At 35.2% G+C, this 19,613-nt stretch overlaps 1 protein-coding gene across 5 annotated transcripts in view; it reads right to left on the bottom strand.

Moving 5' to 3' along the window:
• Window positions 1-1,485: 1,485 nt before the first annotated feature.
• Window positions 1,486-19,613, bottom strand: part of fmnl2a (formin-like 2a) — a 79,896-nt gene continuing 61,768 nt past the window's right edge. For 2 of the 5 annotated variants that reach the window (XM_055214622.2, XM_073854832.1), the window contains exons 17-27: window positions 18,294-18,418; window positions 16,215-16,417; window positions 15,659-15,893; window positions 13,449-13,517; window positions 13,242-13,322; window positions 13,012-13,141; window positions 12,717-12,880; window positions 12,312-12,413; window positions 10,365-10,463; window positions 9,717-9,843; window positions 1,486-3,599 (exon numbers count right to left, since the gene is read on the bottom strand). In XM_055214622.2, the coding sequence (XP_055070597.1) occupies window positions 3,490-3,599; window positions 9,717-9,843; window positions 10,365-10,463; window positions 12,312-12,413; window positions 12,717-12,880; window positions 13,012-13,141; window positions 13,242-13,322; window positions 13,449-13,517; window positions 15,659-15,893; window positions 16,215-16,417; window positions 18,294-18,418 (1,445 nt within the window). In that variant the 3' untranslated portion in view covers window positions 1,486-3,489. Of the gene's footprint in view, window positions 3,600-5,761; window positions 5,856-7,458; window positions 7,563-9,716; window positions 9,844-10,364; window positions 10,464-12,311; window positions 12,414-12,716; window positions 12,881-13,011; window positions 13,142-13,241; window positions 13,323-13,448; window positions 13,518-15,658; window positions 15,894-16,214; window positions 16,418-18,293; window positions 18,419-19,613 lie in introns of those variants that run through there. The other 3 variants (XM_055214623.2, XM_055214625.2, XM_055214626.2) reach the window with 3 other exon arrangements.

Genomic DNA, 19,613 nt, shown 5'->3' on the forward strand with positions numbered 1-19,613 from the left:
TTTAATTTATTTGAACTACAGCTAATGCACATATTGACAAACCACTCAAACAACATTTACCCCCCAAAAATGAAATTTTCCTCTTATAGTCCTGGTCAGGATTCCTGACACCTTTAGTAGATTTAGGAATGAAAAATATTTAGGCTTTGGAAATAAATCTGCATTATTTTTATTTTTTTTGATAATTTATTTACAAAAATAATCTTGAAGTAGTACAATTCTAAACCAAAACATATTTAAATTATCGAATTAATATGGGACTTAGTTTGAGGAAATTAACATCCAAACTGATTGAAAGGTTTATAAATAACAGCTCTTTTATATGTAGCCCACAATTTTTCAAGGGATCAAATTAATTGAAAAGTAAACTCAAAAGTTTAATATTTGGGCTATTCCTACAAAACAAAACGCATTAGGCCAAATCAACATTTTCTGTGCAGTCTGAGAATAAAGAACACACCGGTGAACAAAAAACAAATCCCAGGACTTCCACAGAAGACAACAGTTGTGGATGATTGCAGGATCCTCTCTGTGGTAAAGAAAACACCTTTACAACATTGTCAAGTGAAGAACACTATCCAGGAGGAAGACTGAGCATTGTTAATGTCTACAATCAAGCGAAAATTCCCACCAGAGCAAACACATAGGATTCACCACAAGGTGCAAATCGTATACCATTAAAAGCCAGATTACACTTTACCAAAATACAGCAATTTTTGTCCCAGTCCTCAAACTTTACCAGACTGATGGGAAAAATAAATTGTGGAGAAGGCTTGAAACAGCTCACGATCCAAAGCATACAACATTTATCTGTGAAACACAGTGAATGCAGTATGATGACATGGTGAACATACTGTACATGGCTTGCAGTGGCATTGCATCACTGATGTTTATTGATGATGTGACCGAAGACTGAAACAGCTGGATGAATTCTGAAACTTGCTGTCTGCCCAGATTCAGCTATTTTTTCTCATTTCAGATGGACAATCTAAAAAACTGCAAAAACCCACTTGAAAATCAACGTGGGGGCTTTTGACATTAAAAAATAAAAAATTGAATTACCTAATCTCAACCCAGCAAGCATTTAACTTGCTGAAGATAGAAAGATCTATGAACCAAATAACAAATTCCAGTCCCGGTTCTCAACAAAATATTTAAAATGATCATTTTGTATAAATTGTGTGTGTGTGTGTAATATTTGTTAACTGCTGCATACTGCAGTCACAGTGGTCTGTTAAGTCTGTATTACTGGGTTTGTCAGTCTTTGGTGTCCAGAGAAACATGATGATATTAGTGCAGGTTCATATATTTGTTTATTATTGTGGAATGTTGTCTTGTATAACTTTTGGGTCAGATCTCGCCTGGGGATAAATAAAACCTTACTGTAACACAATCTCTCCCATCAGTTTGAATTTGTGTGCCATATTGGCATTTATATGGATGCAGGATACAATAAAACAGTGCAAGACACACACATCCCTGTGCTATAGTTGTGTAAATAGTTTATTTACTTGGACATTGAGAAATCACATATCTAATTTAAGACAACAGATCTGCCATAAGCATTTAATGCCTAAGATATAAAACCTGCCAGTTTAATCCAGTTTTTATGAGTGGAATGCACAAAGGTAAACAAAACAAAACAAAAAAACATTCAACTGTAAGATTGCAGCTATCTGATGAGATGTTTTAGTTGAAATGAAATGTAAAAATGTAGGTTTTTTGGCAATACGGCATAAAGGCAATAATCATGGTTTTAGTTTTATTAAATATACAAAATGCAGGAAAAAGAGAAACTATAAGTTAAAAAGTCAAACGCTGTAGTAAGATTGTTTTGTTTTTTAAACAATATGTACAATATTAGATTAAAAAGTTAAAAAAGGACAAATTTGTAGTAAAATATCTGTACATACATTTTTTTTTACTTTTTTTGTGAATGTATTTGTTTGATTTTAAATATAATGACAATATTGTACAAAAAATCTATGCTTTTCATTCAGGCATCATAAAATATTACATAGAATACAACTGGGCATATTTCTGAACAAGTCAGATATTTGAATTTTAAGGACCCTGACTTTACTGTATGAAGTAAGTTGACACAGAGGACTTTGATTTAGTGGTCATACGTCGTATTTTATGAAAAGTTAATGCAGTGGCATTTTTGCTGGAGGGTTAAGTTTTTTTAACATTACAGGCAATCCTCTGACATACTGTAGACAAACATTTTCTGGATTACCGTATTTCTTTTGACCCAGTATTTTTAGAGTGCAGAAATTAAGAAACAAACAAACAAAAACAATAAGACAGACATCTATTAGGCATGTGTACTGGAGGGTTTAAAAGCAGAAATATGATCACATTTTTTTAAAGCACTTTTCAGTAAGATCATTTACACAATATTATTGCTCAGTCGATTAACTTTCTAGGTGGAAGAAGTTTTGGTTATCAATGCAATTCCAAGTGATCTGGTTTAAAAGCTTCACATAGTTATTATAACCAAGCTGAAGATTAACTAAAGTACTGTGATAAAATCGCAGTGAAGTTAGTGTTAACACAGTCAAGTCTTGTTGCTACACATTAACAGGGTAAATTGTAACATTTATTTCAGTGGAGTGCCTTGCCTTATAGACTTTCATGGTATGTGGATTAGCGTACATACTGAAACACCAGTAAATTGCCTTAAATTTGTCAATGCAGAAGTTTTTGAGATTTTAAGCTCTTGCTTTTCCAGTTTGGTTTGTGTGCATAATTTGTGTATAACCCTTAAGTTTGAAGACCAAACCCTAAATCCTGTTTTGCTTGTGTAACATTTTACATTCAGACTTAAATGTCTGGTCATTAAAAGTCCTTCAAAAACATAGAGCATGTTACCTGTGATATAAAGATATCTCCTTACATTTCACCTTCAGTCCTTTTCTTCACCCTCCCCTACATGACTCAACTTCCACTATCTGCTCAAGTGAGCTACATCTGACTCCATCAGTCATCAGGATAACATTAGCCCTTGTGTCAATATATATAAAAGTGCTTTAAACATGTTCTGCTCTGCGATGAGCTGGACAGATGACTAGTCATACATCAATCTTTAACTTCTCCATTTTGCGCTATGCTTTAAATGTAAGGTGATGTATCAAAATAATGTTGTAATAGTTGATTTTCATAGTGTAGTTTTAAATGGCAAATGTACTGGAAGGTAACAGGCCATCGTTTAAGTTATTGATACATAGTATTGGAATAGTTTTAAACAATCGCTCCATTATCATCAGCTGCAGTGTATAAAAGAAAGATCAAGTTTGTCGTAAAAAAAATCACACAACGTCACAATGAGTGTAAACTCGTGTGGTGTGATCAGATCCAACACCTGATCAGACAGATAATAAAATGAGGCACTTCCCACCGTCGTCTTCATCCATCCATCACCATCAAGAGCAGTAAGCTCCTATTTCACTCCCCTACGTCCATCCAATCACATCCACTCTTCCCTCATCACATGACCATCTCTGCATCGTTTATTGGCCGCAAGTTTTGATCATCAAATCGTCTTCGAACGCTCCTCCTGACGGCATCAGCGCGCCTGTAAGGCTGGTTTCTAAGATCTAATACAGGAGGAACAAGATAAAGAGACGTCAGTCCTATGTGGTAAAATACTCTGGACGTGCTGGTAGTCAACTGGGCAAAGCAGCTTGAGATTCGCATTTTATTTCAAGTTCAGACCTAAAGCGTTTTCTAAAAGGAGAAAACATGTCCAAAAAATGTCTGAATCTAATATAGGTTGTAACCATTTAGATCTACAGTACCCTGAGCCCAAATAACTATTTTAACTCTTAAGTCATTCTTAAATGTATCGTTTTAATGAGATTAGATAAAAAGTCATCAAACAATATGGCAGCTGCAAATACCCATTTCATATCGCTATCGTGTTTATATACATAAATATATATGTATCTCTCTCAAGGGTTTTTCTCCTATAGGGCTTTTTTATCCCCTGGAGATTCAGCCAACATTGGCTTAACTTGGCACTTTACTGTATACGTTACATTATTAATACGCTCGCTTGTACAGTTTATTATTAGCCGCTGTATTCTGCTCTTATATTATCTATTGATTATTATGTGTTCTTCCCTACATCTATTCATGTAAAGCTGCTTTGAAACAATTAACAATTGTGAAAAGCGCTATATAAATAAAATTGAATTGAAAAAAAAATTTAATTGATAATAGAGCTTTTTTTCTGATATATGTTGGATTTGTTGTGTAACTGAATATATTCCAAATGTCTTCATTTGATCTAAACGTCTTCAAATTTCTTCATTTTGAACAATATATCTGTTGCACATGTCGTCATTTTACAATCTTAACTATACTGTAAAAAATGGTTACATTTTTAAGTTTAATCAATTTGAAATTACAATTAATTTAAACTTTCTTAACTTGTTATTCATAAATAGAAATTATATATATATATATATATATATATATATATATATATATATATATATATATATATATATATATATATATATATATATATATATATATATATAAAATAAAATAATACAATTTATATTATTGCTATAATAAAAAAGTTAAAATAATTTAAGCTAATTTAACCTTATTTTTACACTTTTTTAGCAATCCTCAGTAGTCAAGAGGTTTAAATGAATTGTAAATTCAAGTTGATTAAACTCAAAAATTTAAGTGCAGCAAGGAATTTTTTACAGTGTTTAGATGCGATATAGTTCGGCTACGAGTAACCCTAGCCAAAATAAATGGCAAAATAACTTCCCTTAATTCACAAAAATAGTTTTACGCTCACTTAGGGTGATTTTTGACTTATGTGATTAATGGGAGATGGAAAACAACGCATTTACAGAATAAATTCTGAAGTAGCGAAAATTAAACCCACATGACTGATCGTCTAGCAGCTGTATCATCGGAATTAGTATTTTCTATTACACTGCTAGTAAATTTATAACTTCCCCAAGTGTAACTAAATGCAGTCCTGTCTTAATTTTCTAATCGTGTCTTGTTTTTTAATTTACTATTGGTTATTAATACCACTGTCATTCACTAGAACAACTTAATGGAACTGCACCTAATTTGGGGATTTTTTTTTTTTAAAGATTTGTATTGAAACCCCACAAGGTGTTTGGTTTTATTTATTTATTTATTTTATTTTATTTCATTTATTTTTGTGCTATGGTTAGATTTTTACTGACAGAAATGTTGTTTTAGACTAGATGTCTGGGCTGTGTTTGGTGCTATTAGATGTTTTAAAACCCAGCAAGCAATTTTGTGTTTTAGTCCAATATTTAGTACTTTACTTTAGTAGAAACATTTGAATATCACTGCATAAAATAACAAAATATCAAAGCGAATAACATTTATTTGTAGTGTGAGTTAAGGTGTAAATAAATTTTGAGGCCCAAATCGAGTATCTAAATTATGGCACAAATGAAACTTAAATGTCTTTAAGTGCATGTCAGTTAAACACGAGACTAATGTTGTCCTAGGTCACAGCAGCACCTGATGAACTCATTTACAATCAAATCAGTTCAGTCAGGTGCACCCAAATACCTGGAGAAATACCCTGAGCATCAGATTTCAACAGCCTTGATGTGTGTTTAATAGAAAAAGAGACAGATAGAGAAAGAGAACACAAAAGAATGGCTTGTGTCATTCGATGTCAAAGGAAAGAAAGTGCTATGTGATGGAGGGAGACATTGTAAATGATATAAAAATAAAGAGAGATGCTTGCCAGGTCTGAGTAACATCCACTGGGGTACTACTGGAAGAGTTCCTTACCCTCGAGTGCACATTGGGAAATTTAGTAATATTATTCTTCTTTAAGGCTGAGTGAAGAGGAGACAAAAATGAAGGTTAGACTGGAGCAGAGCGGACACGGCACTGAACGACGAGCCAAGCTGCCCAGGTCTCAAAGAAGAAAGGTGAAAGGTCACAGGTAGAAGCTGTAGGGTGTTATTGATGGCAAAAGCACTGCTGATACTGCGCTAAGGTAATAATATAGACTCTAAAACTCAAGCTGCTTTGCACAATGACTTCAGCCTCCAGATACAAGAAAGCAAACACTGATGTCTTCGTGATCACTTTATATTAAAACAATAAAACCAAATGATAGGTCACCCGAGAATCTGTTAAAGCTCCCAGAAGACACACAAATTAAGCTCAGGCAGATATGCAGATGGTGTGATAAAAAGACAGTATGGTATGATGTGGGCAAATCTCATGAAACCCATTTCTTAGGACTACTAAAGAAAACATTTAATATTTTTTTGCATTGTGACATTATTATGAAAATTATGCAAATCCCCACCTTGTTTCCTATTACTGTGAGAAACATAGTAATAAAATATTAAAACAATTAACAATTTAATTTATTTTCTTTTTACATGAATTACAGAAATGAAAAAGTATTTATTTCAATATTATTATCCACTTTCCTTTTTTATTAATTTGAGACTTTGCCTTTAAAGCTATAATATTTAATAATAATTGTGTTTAATTTAAGAAGCACTCTGAACTGTAGTTGAGATAAAATAATATAATAATAATAATAATAATAATACTAATAATAATAATATAATATTATTTTCAGTATCAGGCATGTTCTTATGATAATAAGGTCAAAATGCAATAATTGACAGGTTGTATGAGATTCACCCATTGAACTAAAGAGTTAAAGCAACAATAAATGTCATTTTCGACATGCAAGAGTATCAGTCAGGGAAGCAATGTACCAAACATGCTTAGAAAAGCAAACCATCATCTCATCATGCAGCAGATTAAACATGCAAACACAGAAAGTCATGTGACATGAGTTGTATAAAAGCAAAGATGGAGAGACAGTAAGCGAATGCAGAAAAACCAGCATACTGCATATACCACCAAAATGATCAATGACATGATATACTCACAGTGACATGAATAACATACAAGGAAATCATAATGTCACAAATTATGCCAAACACAAAGCTTTTTAAATAATGTTATATGCATTTGCATATAAACTTAAAACAACAACAGCATGATTACAGCAACCTGCACATATGTCTTTGTTGCAATCTGCAAATCAAACTGCAGAGGGCGATCTCAAGAAGGAAAATAACTTTACTCCCTGCAGAGACCCAACAGAAATGTGTTTGGCTCTTGTGACATCATGTTTTCCTTTGTTACAGTGGTTTTGTGTTACATTAAATTCTTGATGATCCACTCCATGCAAAAGAAAACTGGTGACAAATTATTCCCTCCCAAACTCCCCTTCATGCAGGAGTTTGGCTGTAAAAGTAAAGTAAATAAATGCGAGTGGGCCCAGGACATCACATCAATACAGAGACCCACATCCAGAAGGGTTGTGAAAGACACACACAGACACACACACACACACACACAGTTGGAGTGAAAGAGAATGAAATAAAGCAGCTTTTATCCAGCGACCTTCAACAGAGAGACAGAGTCTAAGCTTTAGAAGTGGAGCTCCTCGTTGAAGTAACGCGAGCTCCGTTTGGCCGTGCGCGCGGTAAAGGGGGCAGTCTTCAGCACTGCGTCCAGACAAAACACACACACAAACAACACAACACAACACAGGGTTTAACTGCCAGAGCAACAAGCACATGGTTAGCACTTTCTACAGCATAAAAGAATATCTACTACAATCACAGCGTACTATAAACCTAGTGTATAAACAATCAGTATTATAAAAGCTTACAAGTGTTAGTCATAAGGTATAATTCATTTACAAAATGATTCTCTATAGATAAGCATAGATGTACAGAATATAGATATTCACATTTTCATCATTATAGTTAAATGTTTTTAAAGGGGTCATATCATAAAAAATCTGATTTTCCATTAAAAAAAATTTAACGGAACTTGTTAAAACTTTAAAGCTTTTCAGTTAAAATGGCGCCCAAACTTGTAAAACTTTCTGACGCCTGCTAGATAAATAATAACATATGAAGTTTATCTGATGTTTAGAAACTTGGTCCCCGTACACACTGCAGCTAACTTTCAGTGTTTAATCCTGTTCACAATTAACTGCTGCATAATGCAGGTAATGGCAACCGCATTTACAGAAACTCTGCGTAGTGTGTACAGAACCGACTAGTTGTTGAGTATTTAAACATGCATTATGGAAATTCCTCTCTTCTGAAAAATAAATACCTAAATGGGGAAAATGTCTTCAGTATGGGCTTTTGCACAAAATGACAGAGGTACGAGTGTTTGCTGTTGTTGCCAGATCTTCCACAAAAAAGGTCATTAAACAGGAATAAACCCAAATGCTTTACCTTAAAGCTGCACAACATTTTTCAGTTAACAATTAACAAAAGTCGCTCTGGAGTATAAGTCGCCGTGAAGACGAAAAAACATATATAAGTCGCAATGGACTACATGTCGGATTTATTTAAATTTATTTAAAAATTATCCAGGCCTAAGAACAGACATTTAATCTGGAAAGGCAAGTTATTTAACTAAACAATAGCACAAAACTGCAGCCTGAATAGATGTCTGTACGTTAACGTAATACTAACAGTTATTTGCACGATACACAATAGCATACTGAACATACCTGTAAGGTTGAATAGGCTAAATGAACAGAACAAGGCCACTCCATTGCATGCATTTCTGATGGGAGTGTGAAGCTTGTTTAGAAAACAGTTGCTTAGAGTTTAAACTAACATCTAGAAAATTTGTATAGTTTCAAAAGACGATCATGGGGAACATCAGTAAATACAGTGCTTTGCAAAAGTCTAAGGCCACCACCACCAGCTTTGTTGTTTTAGCAAAGTTTTAATGTCCATCCATATTTATTTTTAACTCTTTTTATTAAGATACAAACACATGTGTACACAAAAATTAACAAACTTTAGAAGAACTAAATATCTTCTTCAGGCATCAGTCAGTATTTAGTGTGACCTCTCTTGGCACGAAACACATCTTGAGCTTTTTTGAGGAGACAGAAGTCATGAAGTCATTTGATGTGAATTAGAAATTAGGATTTAATTTTATTAAGGTTTAAGAGATCCTGCAGCTGCCTGCTATTGCTCAAGTGTAAAGGGAGTTTACCCTAAAATACACTTCAGCTTTTATACTGTTTTTAATACTACAGACACATTTCCTGTATTTTTTGGCTGTATTCTAATAAAGAGAATGAGAAATAATTATATATGGTCACTATACAATTTCAAAAAACAAATCTAATGGTAGCATGGTGGCCTAAGACTTTTGCACAGTACTCTATGTCATATGAATAATATGATCCTCAGTCATTCCAAATAAACGGCTACGTGTTAAAACAACCCTCTGCCTTGTAGCACACGCTCTCTGATGCCTCTCCTATCAGCTACCATTTCAAGCGCAAAATGATTTAAGACTTGCTTTTTTTGCAAAATATTCATAAACATAAATAAATGACCCCTTTAAAATGACACAAATCAAACAATATATTGTTAATCTCCAGCTCAGAGCTGTAAGCAGTAAAAGCACGCACACATACAATCTTAGCCAATAATAACACAGCAAATTGTTATGAAGCGGTAAAGCTTTCAGACAGAAACTTTTCACCAGTCACAGAGATCTGGTTAGTGACTCATACAAAGTTTCAATGTTTTAAGATCCTCTGCATGCAGACTGACTGTAGGACTTTAACCCCAGCGCCACCAACACTGATATGTTTGAGTCTGTGTATGTCTTACCTGTGATGATGTCTTCGATGGCTCCATCTTTACCCTCATACACATGTCTGCTGTCCTTCACCTGCTTTTTCCTCAACTCTGCGATCAAATCCTGTTGCTGCTGCCGCTTATTCTTATGAGAGGGAGACTAAACACACACACACAAACACACACACACAAGATAACACAACACTATTAATGCTTTATGAATGTGCCATGGTTTAGCACACACCAAACAGAGTAGATTTCTGTTACCTGTGAGTGCAGAGTAAAAAACTGGCCATAAATAGTTTGCTGTCAATGATTTGTTTTGAAATGATCACAATATGTAAAACAAAGCTGTGCATTTCAAGGCACTTTAAAATGTTGCATTTTTTATTCAAAAGTGTAAATGTAAGTGAAATCATATACACAAGGTATCAAACTGCACCTGTCACAAAATGCCAAAACGCATTGACAATTTCTGTGTTATATTTTAATGTTTGACATCATTTAGTCAATATTAATTATTATTTTTTTACAGAATGTTCTTTACATTTTATAGGATGATATAATTATTTACATGCAAAAGCAACATTTTTATATCTGACACACAAATATTTACTGTGCACCAAACCCCACATCAAAGACTTCTAAAGCTGATTATAATTTCTCTCTCTTTCTCTTTACCTTCTGATTCTCTTGTTCCATCAAAGCCTCTTGCTCTATCAGTTTCTCCATCATCATCTGCTCCTGTCTCTTCTTATGTTCATTATCCTCCTCTGCTTGCTGAGAAAGAGAGATAGACAGTAAATGACCATCAGTCAGGTCTCACTAAAGTCTTACTCACTCACTAAACCTTTGAAGTGCTGTAATAAAATCTTAACTGTATTATAAACAACAACTTTCTATTTTTAACAGCAGCTGAAGTGATGCTCTCATGACATTGCCTAAATGTTAAAGGATTACTTCACTTTCATAAAAAATCCCAATAATTTACTTACTACCATGTCATCAAAGATGTTTATGTCTTTATTTCTTTCTTCAGTCGGGAGGAAATAATTTTTTTGAGGAAAATGATTTTTCTTCATATAGTGGACTTTAGTGAACCTCAACAGTTTACAGTTTCAATGCACCAATGGCCAGATAATTTTGCATGTTTTAAGCACAAATTTCCCCTAAATTTGATATCTTTTGTCTAAAAACTAAACTTATTTTCTTAGTTCATTTTGCTCATCAAAAAAATCTTGATTTAAGAATTTTTAGATATTTGTACTGAAACGATCCCAACTAAGGATTAATGGTTTTATTTAGCTAAACGATCATCATTTTCACCCCCAAAACTTTTGCACTACTACTTTTGCACCATAACTTCTCGTCTTGCACTAGCTGTGTGATGCGTCAGCGGGACCTTACGCATTATGTAATCACATCGAAAGGTCACGAGTTACATTTGTGAAACACACACTTGTGGACCATTTTAAACAAACTAAGATTCGTATTGCTAGATAAGACCCTTATGCCTAGCTTGGGATCGTCCTTTGTAGCTGCATTGAAACTGTAAACCATTGAGGTCCACTAAAGTCCACTATATGGAGAAAAATCCTGGAATGTTTTGATGACAAGGGAGTGACTAAATTATTAGATATTTTTTATGAAAGTGGAGTCTTATGAAAGCTTTGAACTTTAATGCAATCTTTACATCCAAGCAAAGGCTTCTTTACAACAGCCGCCATATTTGATGGTCCAGTTTCTCTAAATCATTATATAAATGGTAATGCCTCTCTTATGCATTGCATAGTACCACACGGTTTGGTTTGGGTCGGGTCAGCTTACTTTTGGGAGCTTTTAACTGGGTTCAGTTCGTAGTAGCCGATACTTTTTAAGTAGGGTTCCAAGCGACCCGAGCTGATACAAAAACTTGACGCGAAAACACTGTAGATCACTGATTGGCCTGAGAGAATCGTCACTGCCAGCGTCATCGTTTTAATGTAAAAGATTAGCTTTACCTTAGTGCTAGCTTGCGCTGTCTTGAGTAAACCTATAGTCATCTTTGCTTTGCTGTAAGTTGCCAAACTCCCTTTTAGCGATGAAAAACATCCACAGGTTGAGAATCAGGAACACCATAACAGTTTTTCACAGATTTGCAGTTTGTGGCGGCACATTCGTGACACGCACGTCCGCATATATGCTTAAATTCAACACCATACGCCACGGGTATTTGTACAGAAACTATCATGCGAGACATGTGCACAGTGATAAACGCGATGTGCAAACATCTATTTGTGGTGGTCAATTTTAATTTTGTGGCGGACTGAGAAATAAATAAATGTATGGGAATGTACAATGACGCTCTCACTTGTATGATGTCACAGCAGTAGACAGCAAATATAACAACACGCCTATAATCCCTCCCACTGCGAAGTGATACTAAACTCAATGGAAAAGCTAACAGAGCCAAAGTGAGGTGAGCTGACCCGACCTGACCCAAACCAAACTGTGGGGTACTATGCAATGGAAAAGCGCCATTATAAACAGTCTCTGGTCTTGGTTTTGCATGATGTTGTTCAAATCTGTAATCAGTTTAATAACAGTTCATATTAATGGACAAGGAAGTGAGAGAGATCGGTTAGTTACCCTGTATGCCTTTACAAAGCGCACAAATACTGGAAAGAACACAGACGGTGGTGTTGTTTTTGAATTTTCTCCAAAGAATTTCACCACCTCATCAAAGGCGTCCTTAAAAAAGGAAAATAACAAGTTTAGTTCTTTATTCATATCAAAAGAAAAACAAGACAATCAGTGGTTTAAAAAATACAAACGAACAGTGTGACAAAAGATACAACTCATATTTGGAGGCCTGATCAGAATTATTGGCAACCTTATTAAATATGAGACTAAAAAAAGTATAATGTTCACAGCTTTCCATGCTCATATTGTTTAAAGGGGTGCCAATAATTCTGACCAGGACTGCACATTCAAGCATCAACGTGTCAAACATTTGAAACGTTTTGGGTCACGTGTGCGCTGTGTTAACCACACCTGAGCAATCTTGGCATCATCCTGAAGTTTTTTCAGTTTATTCTCGTTTTGCTGTATGACATCTTTAAGCATTGTGTTGTGGCCGTGCATACTGTATTCTCTTTTGGTCAAATCCATTCCTCTCTGAAGCTCCTTTACATCTAATAACACGTTCTCTAGAGAGACTAAAGAATATGAAGAGAACATTCATGGTCATGATCTGATGTCCCAACTAAATTAAATGTATCAATAAATTTATATCAAACTTGTTAGTAAAATAGATCTGCGTATGGTGAATAAAATCAAATGTGCATACCTGCTGCGGCTTTCTCAACATAGTGCAACTCATTATAGAAGAGCGACACCTGCTGGTATTTTTCCCTCACTACATTTGCAATATAGTGCAGAAGTGTGAGCTTGCGGTCTGTTGATTTGGTGTCTAATAACTGGAAAACAGTGTATAAAAAAGATTAAATACTGTCACAACAGTCAAATGCAGTGTTGTAAGAATAGTAGGTTATATATATTATAATAAGTGAATTTTACCAAGTCTAAACTCTGCAGTTTAAAGCCGTACACTGCTCCTCTTTTACTGCTGTTCATGTAGTTTCCCAGAGCCAAGACAATCTGAGAGAGAGAGAGAGAGAGAGAGAGAGAGAGAGAGAGAGAGAGAGAGAGAGAGAGAGAGAGAGAGACTCTTAGTAAAACCATGCTTAGTCTATAAATGCACCAATACAGAAGTGAAAAACTCACTTCCAGAATCTTCTTGAGTTTTTGTGAGGACTTGATAGATACAGATGCTGCAATGATGGCGTGAAGTTGCTGTTAAAAGAAAGATAAAAAACACATTACATTTATGCATTTGGAAGACATACAGTGTATTATTTATTTATTTATTTATTCTTCACACCATTACAGCATCTACGGCTATATTCATGGCGAGAACTGGTTAATCCATATACAAGTTGAGGGAGGGCTAATTTGGTACTGTATCTTCAATTCACCTAACTTGAAGGGTTTTGGCCTGTTGGAGGAAACCGAATTACCCGGAGTAAACCCACGCTGACACAGGGAGAACATGCAAAAAGGCCACCTGACCTAGCCAGGGCTCAAGGCAACAGTGCTAGCAAATGAGCCACTATGGCACCACATGTTGTGCATTCAAGCTATACAATACAATTATCTACCAACTAAACTACAGGATGATACAAAAATTCATTGAATGTCATTAAAATATGAAAAATATAATAAGAATAGTTATGTAAATATAGAAGAGTTAATATTAAAGGAACAGTTTGTAGGATTGTGGCTAATACACAAAATGACAACATAAACATCAGTTGAGGGCTGCAACTCCACTTTTTAAATGACAATATCCTGGCCACACCACTGTTGTGAGTGACACAAGTATTTGAAATGAAAATGATTTCTTAATGTCTAGTGACATATCAGGACCATTTTATGATTAATTGATATAAATGTCTTACATACTGTTCCTTTAAGTATAACCTTGAACTGATTATTCAAATACCACTTTCAACAAATGAAGTATGAAACAAAGACTACGGCAGACAGTTGAGAGAGACATTAGTAAAATAAACTAGTACACACATGTAAAGAGATGTGTTGTGAGTGATTAGAAACAAATTCAAGTGGATATTCTCTATTAGAAACATCCAGTGTTGGGTGTAACGCGTTACAAAGTAACTACTAGTGTAACGCATTACCCGTCTGAAAATGGTAATATTATTACAGTTTTCCCGAGCTAGTTACTTGCGTTACATTCTCCAGTAGCACCTTCATCACACAAAGGCACACAACACAGAGAACAAAAGGGAAGTGGAGGAGGGCGTGAATGGAACAGTGATTGGTCTAAGTTTGGCATGAGGTATCATTTACCATCACCGATTGGTCGACAGCGGCAGCCGGCAGCAGAGCGGCACACTCAAAGACAGATCGGGAAAATGGAAGCGTCAACAACGGCAAGCCTTTTTTCAGAGGAAGGTTCGCTAGTTTCGACGGGAGGAGATTCAGTCATTATTTTATTATGTTCAACGGAAGGAAAATAACTTGATGGTGAAGTGCACACTCTTTAATGTTTCTCCGAACGCTGTGCCCCACGTCCGGTAGCGGGTAAGGAAGCCAGCAGTAATTTTTATGTTGTATTAAAATGTGGTGTATTTACGGTGGGTTTTCTCGCCGTGGAGACCTTGATGAATGTGAGGTTATGCCACGGTCTCCCGGCGCTCATTTCATTGTTTGTTTGTATGTATGTAAACAGGGGTTGCGTGCAGGTTGTTTATCCCATCAATTTTGTATATCAATTTTACCGTAATTGACGAAGGCTGTGTCTTTAGCTTGAGTGATTTTAATGATATTTATTGAATTGATTGTGTATTTATTACTTTGCGGTGTTAAATTGATATATTTATATGTTTGGGTGTTGGATGAATTTGCTGTGCATTGCTGTGTATAGTGGGTGGGTAAATAATGTGCACTAACATCATGGTATCCCCCTGCTAAGAATACAGAACTCTTGGAAGTCTTAATCAGGAAATAATTTATTGTGAACCGTCATTATTTTATCAGCTGTCCATTTAAAGGTGTCCATCTAAAAATAATTGCAACCTGTTGTCATCCCTGTATTTTGAATGAGTAAATTGTTATCAAATTTAATCTAATAAAATTGTAACTTTTTATTGATTTGGGAGTTTTGTGTTTGAATGTTTTCTTGGCCGTGGCTTGCCCAAATAAACATTCTTGCCCAGAAAAAAATAAGTAACTAGTAATATAACTAGTAATATAACTAGTTACTTGCTCCAGGGAGTAATAAAGTAAAGTAAGGCATTACTATTTTTGAGAGTAATATGTAATAAGTAATATATTACTTTTTTGAGTAACTAACCCCAACACTGGAAACATCTATCGTTGTTGTTTCTTAAATGTGGGTTAGTGTTATTTACCGGAGTGAGCATCTGGACACTCTCCGCGAAATTCCCCACGAATGTCATGATGGTCATTTTCTGCATGAGGCGCTCAATCTTGCTGAACTGAATCATGAAACGATCCTCATCTGTCAGGTTCTCCAGAGGTTTGCGATCTTTCTCATACTGCCGCAGAATCTTGACCTCTGCTTCTGTTGGGATGAACCTCATCAGGCACTCTACAAAATCCACCGGCAACGTCCGCAGGTCAAATCTGAGGCATAAACCAAATCAAAACTTAATTCAGCTCCAGTTAAAGATAATGCAGCAACATTCAGACGCAGCAGCAGAAAATAGTTGCACTTATAAGTGTGCAGTTCTAGGTGGTCTAATAATGTGGTATTGTTGGTAAAAAGCTTGAGCTGGCCTGGAAAAACAGAATAAAATGTATATGCTTGTGTGTAGTCATTTGTGAAATTGTCCTGTTGTACAAAAATGAATGTAGACATTTTTCTTATTTAAAAACATTATGATTGTTTTCTACAAGTGCAATGTTTGTGTTCTGGGTGAAGAGTTTGTGTCTGTTGTAATTTACATTTGAATGGCTCTGCAGATTTCTTCTGAAGTCTTGCCCACTTTTCTCAGTGTGATGGCCAGGTTTTTAGACCTGTTGGTATCCAAGAGTGAGACTTTATTTGGTCCTTTCTGAGAGGTCTTCTGTTTGCTTGAGGTGATGTCTATGGCCGGTCCCTGTGCTTTTGTCTTAAACATCTCTTCAAACTCGTCCACGTTCAGATCCTGAACAGAAAGACAATAAATTCACCATTCACCAACCAATACTGCAGATGCATCTGTATACATGTGACGTTGGGGTTAGGGGTGGGGTTTCATTATTGCTTTTAAATGATAATCGTATGTTTTTCGAATTAGCCACCTCGTAAAATATGTACAAATGCTCATGAGATCAGGCAGAATGTAACTATTAATCTTATATTAATCTTATACATTTATATGAAGAGCTTAGATGCAAAACCCTCTGAATATGTCAATTTTTTTATCAGACTCTTCTCTTTAGGTTCAGTAATTTCACTTAAATGGCAATGAAAAGGTTCTTTGTCGGTAATTTAAATGCCTTATTGTCACAAATGTCACTTTCATTGCATTTATATTTTCTTTAACAAAATTCACCTTTCAAAGCCTACAGCAAACGGCCGGTGTCATGAGCAATTTGGTCCCCCCTGGCAATTCTGCCCCCTTAGGACCCCCGCGTGATTCCATTGGCTGAAAAAACTCCTCATGGGTAGTTTTCTTAGTGCCCTATTACAATTCCTACAAAATTGCGTTATGATTTATGTAGTTAGAACGTTCTTAAAATTTCAAATGATGTCTTTTAAAGATATATTTCATATAGTAGTATATAAATGAGGCTATAGGTGGTGAGATCTACACATTGCTTGTGTCATTTTATTATTTAGATTATATACTGTACCCTTTCTACTTTTGTACTTACTTTGTAAAGTTAATAAATTACTTATACAAAACATGATTACTAAATAGCTGAATCACACATTAAAATTATAATTTATAAGCCATGATTACTAGACTTTTACTATAAAAAAATACATTTCGTAAGGTATGTTAATAATTTACAAAAATAAAAGTATTGTTTTAAAGCAGATGATGACACAAAAGTACTGACGTGTCTGCAACATGAATATTAGTTTATTATATTATTTTTTTGTTAACTTTTATTTAAAAAAATTTGTATGCTTCTATTTTGTACAATGTAATTAGCTTGCTAGACCGCTAACGCAGACGAGATATTGCAATGACAAATTTTTGAACAGGCATTACTAGGTACCAATCGGGGTCCTAGGGGAGACTGAATTGCCAGGGGGGACTGAATTGCTCACGACACCGGTTTGAACTACAGCCCTCTACTTCCTGCTTTAATGACATCACTAGAACAATTTTTTGACTAAACTCCGCCCACAGGAATACTTCAGTCGCCAGCTAAGCTAACGGGAAGCTAAGCTGCTATCGAATCACAACACAATAAACAAACTACACAATCAGAACTCGATACCTATTTCTGAACGAGGGACTTTATAGAACAAGGAAAACATCAGCCCGTTTTTAGGACAGCGAAAACAGCGCTATACAGATAAGTAAAAAACCACGTTTTTTAACACGTGAAACATGAACACATGTTATGTTGCGCACTGTAAACACAATCAAAGCTTCAAAAACACACAATGGGACCATTGAGTCATGCAAACATTTCAACTCTTCACTGTGCTTTCTGAATAAAGGTAAAAGACTCAAAAATTCTTTCAATATCCTAATATATTTGTGAAACCTCCTTAAACAGGTAAAAAAAACACTTGCAGCTCAACAATTACAATCCGACATACGCACGCTTTCATTCATCCAAATCTAATTCCGTATACTCAAAGTATTTGAAAGATCGTCGTGGCGTTTAACTGATTCTGCCAACAAACTGACATTTTTGAGTGGCCTGAGGCCGGGATTAGGCAGATTTGAAGTGAAAGTATTTGACAATCGTATAAAACATGCCGAAAGCATTCGGTTAATATCATTATTTCTTTTTTGATTGTGGTGGCGTTTTTGCATCTGAGCTCTTCAGCTTCACAGAGAAATAAATTAAACTCACCTCCAGTATTCTTTCATCATCAATCTCATTGAACACAGTGCCATTGATCTGGTTGGGTTTCAGCGCCACCCAATTAAACACTGGCATACGGAACTTGGTCTTGATGGGCTTCTTAATCTTTACAGCTACACGACACATAAAGACATTAGTTAGAGATGTTCGTACAAACACAACATACAGTGATTTGTTGAATTTGTGAAGAGAACACACAGATGTGATTTATCTGAATACATCCAGTGCACGTAAGGGGATGTGAGGAGAAACATGAATATACAGTAAAAATGTGCCCATTGTTGTCTCCCACAGCAAGAACAAAATAAAATAGTATCTCTATAATATCTCCACTTTTTCACCTTGACAACAATAAATGCAAATGCTATAAATTGACAAATGTTCTGTTTTAATTTCTTATAGGAATGTTCTTTCCTAAGACATTTTAAGGACAGGATGTGATCAATGATCGAGGAAATGAGCAATAGCCACACTTATTGCAGCTCTATGAGGATGTGACTCAAATGGCGTCTCAATACGAGAATGAGTCATGTGTTGTGTTTCCTATCTTATACTGAACACATTTAACACCATTAAGTAATAACTTTGTTCTGCAAACACAGACGTGTTTAGGCTTGATCAAAATTTTGCAATAATCTCTGTTCAAAGGTGAAAATAAGGGTGCTTGGTATTCAGTTCAGCTGAATGTATGCAGAGGATTATGGGTAATATATCCGTGATGAAGTGATACTGGACCATGCAGAGAGTGTGGCCAGTGAATTGTGATAAAGTACGCGCGTGTAAAAACTGCATTCCTGAATTTACGCAACTCTTTATCTGACAATCGGTCGCCTGTAACAGCACGTCAAACTGTTTCTGCATGCAAAAACAACTCAATCAAACACATGCTCACAAAGGTGTCGATATGGTATTTTTAGTGCTGCTTTCTTGTAGTTTACATTCATGATTTAACTATAAATAGGCCAATATAATGATCAATATGTTTATTAGCAAGGCTATACACATCTATAATGGTCCCAAAAAGAATTTGAGCTCCTAAACTACATTTAAAAATATATAAATGCTTTTGCATCAATAACAAAGTATTTATTTAGGGGTTATTAAAGGATGCTTGTAAGATTGGAAAGCATAGGCCATTATTGTGTCAAATATGGACCAACTCAACCATTGGGTTCTAAATAAACCTATGCTGGGTTGTTTCAACACAACAACCTAAGATACGTTTATGTACAACCCAATTTGTTTGGGACCACTGTAGATTCACAAAAATAAAACTTCAAAGCTCTCAGTGAATTCTCTTTCAATCAC

This window comes from Misgurnus anguillicaudatus, chromosome 17 (genome assembly GCF_027580225.2).
Source record: "Misgurnus anguillicaudatus chromosome 17, ASM2758022v2, whole genome shotgun sequence".
Lineage (NCBI taxonomy): Eukaryota > Metazoa > Chordata > Actinopteri > Cypriniformes > Cobitidae > Misgurnus > Misgurnus anguillicaudatus.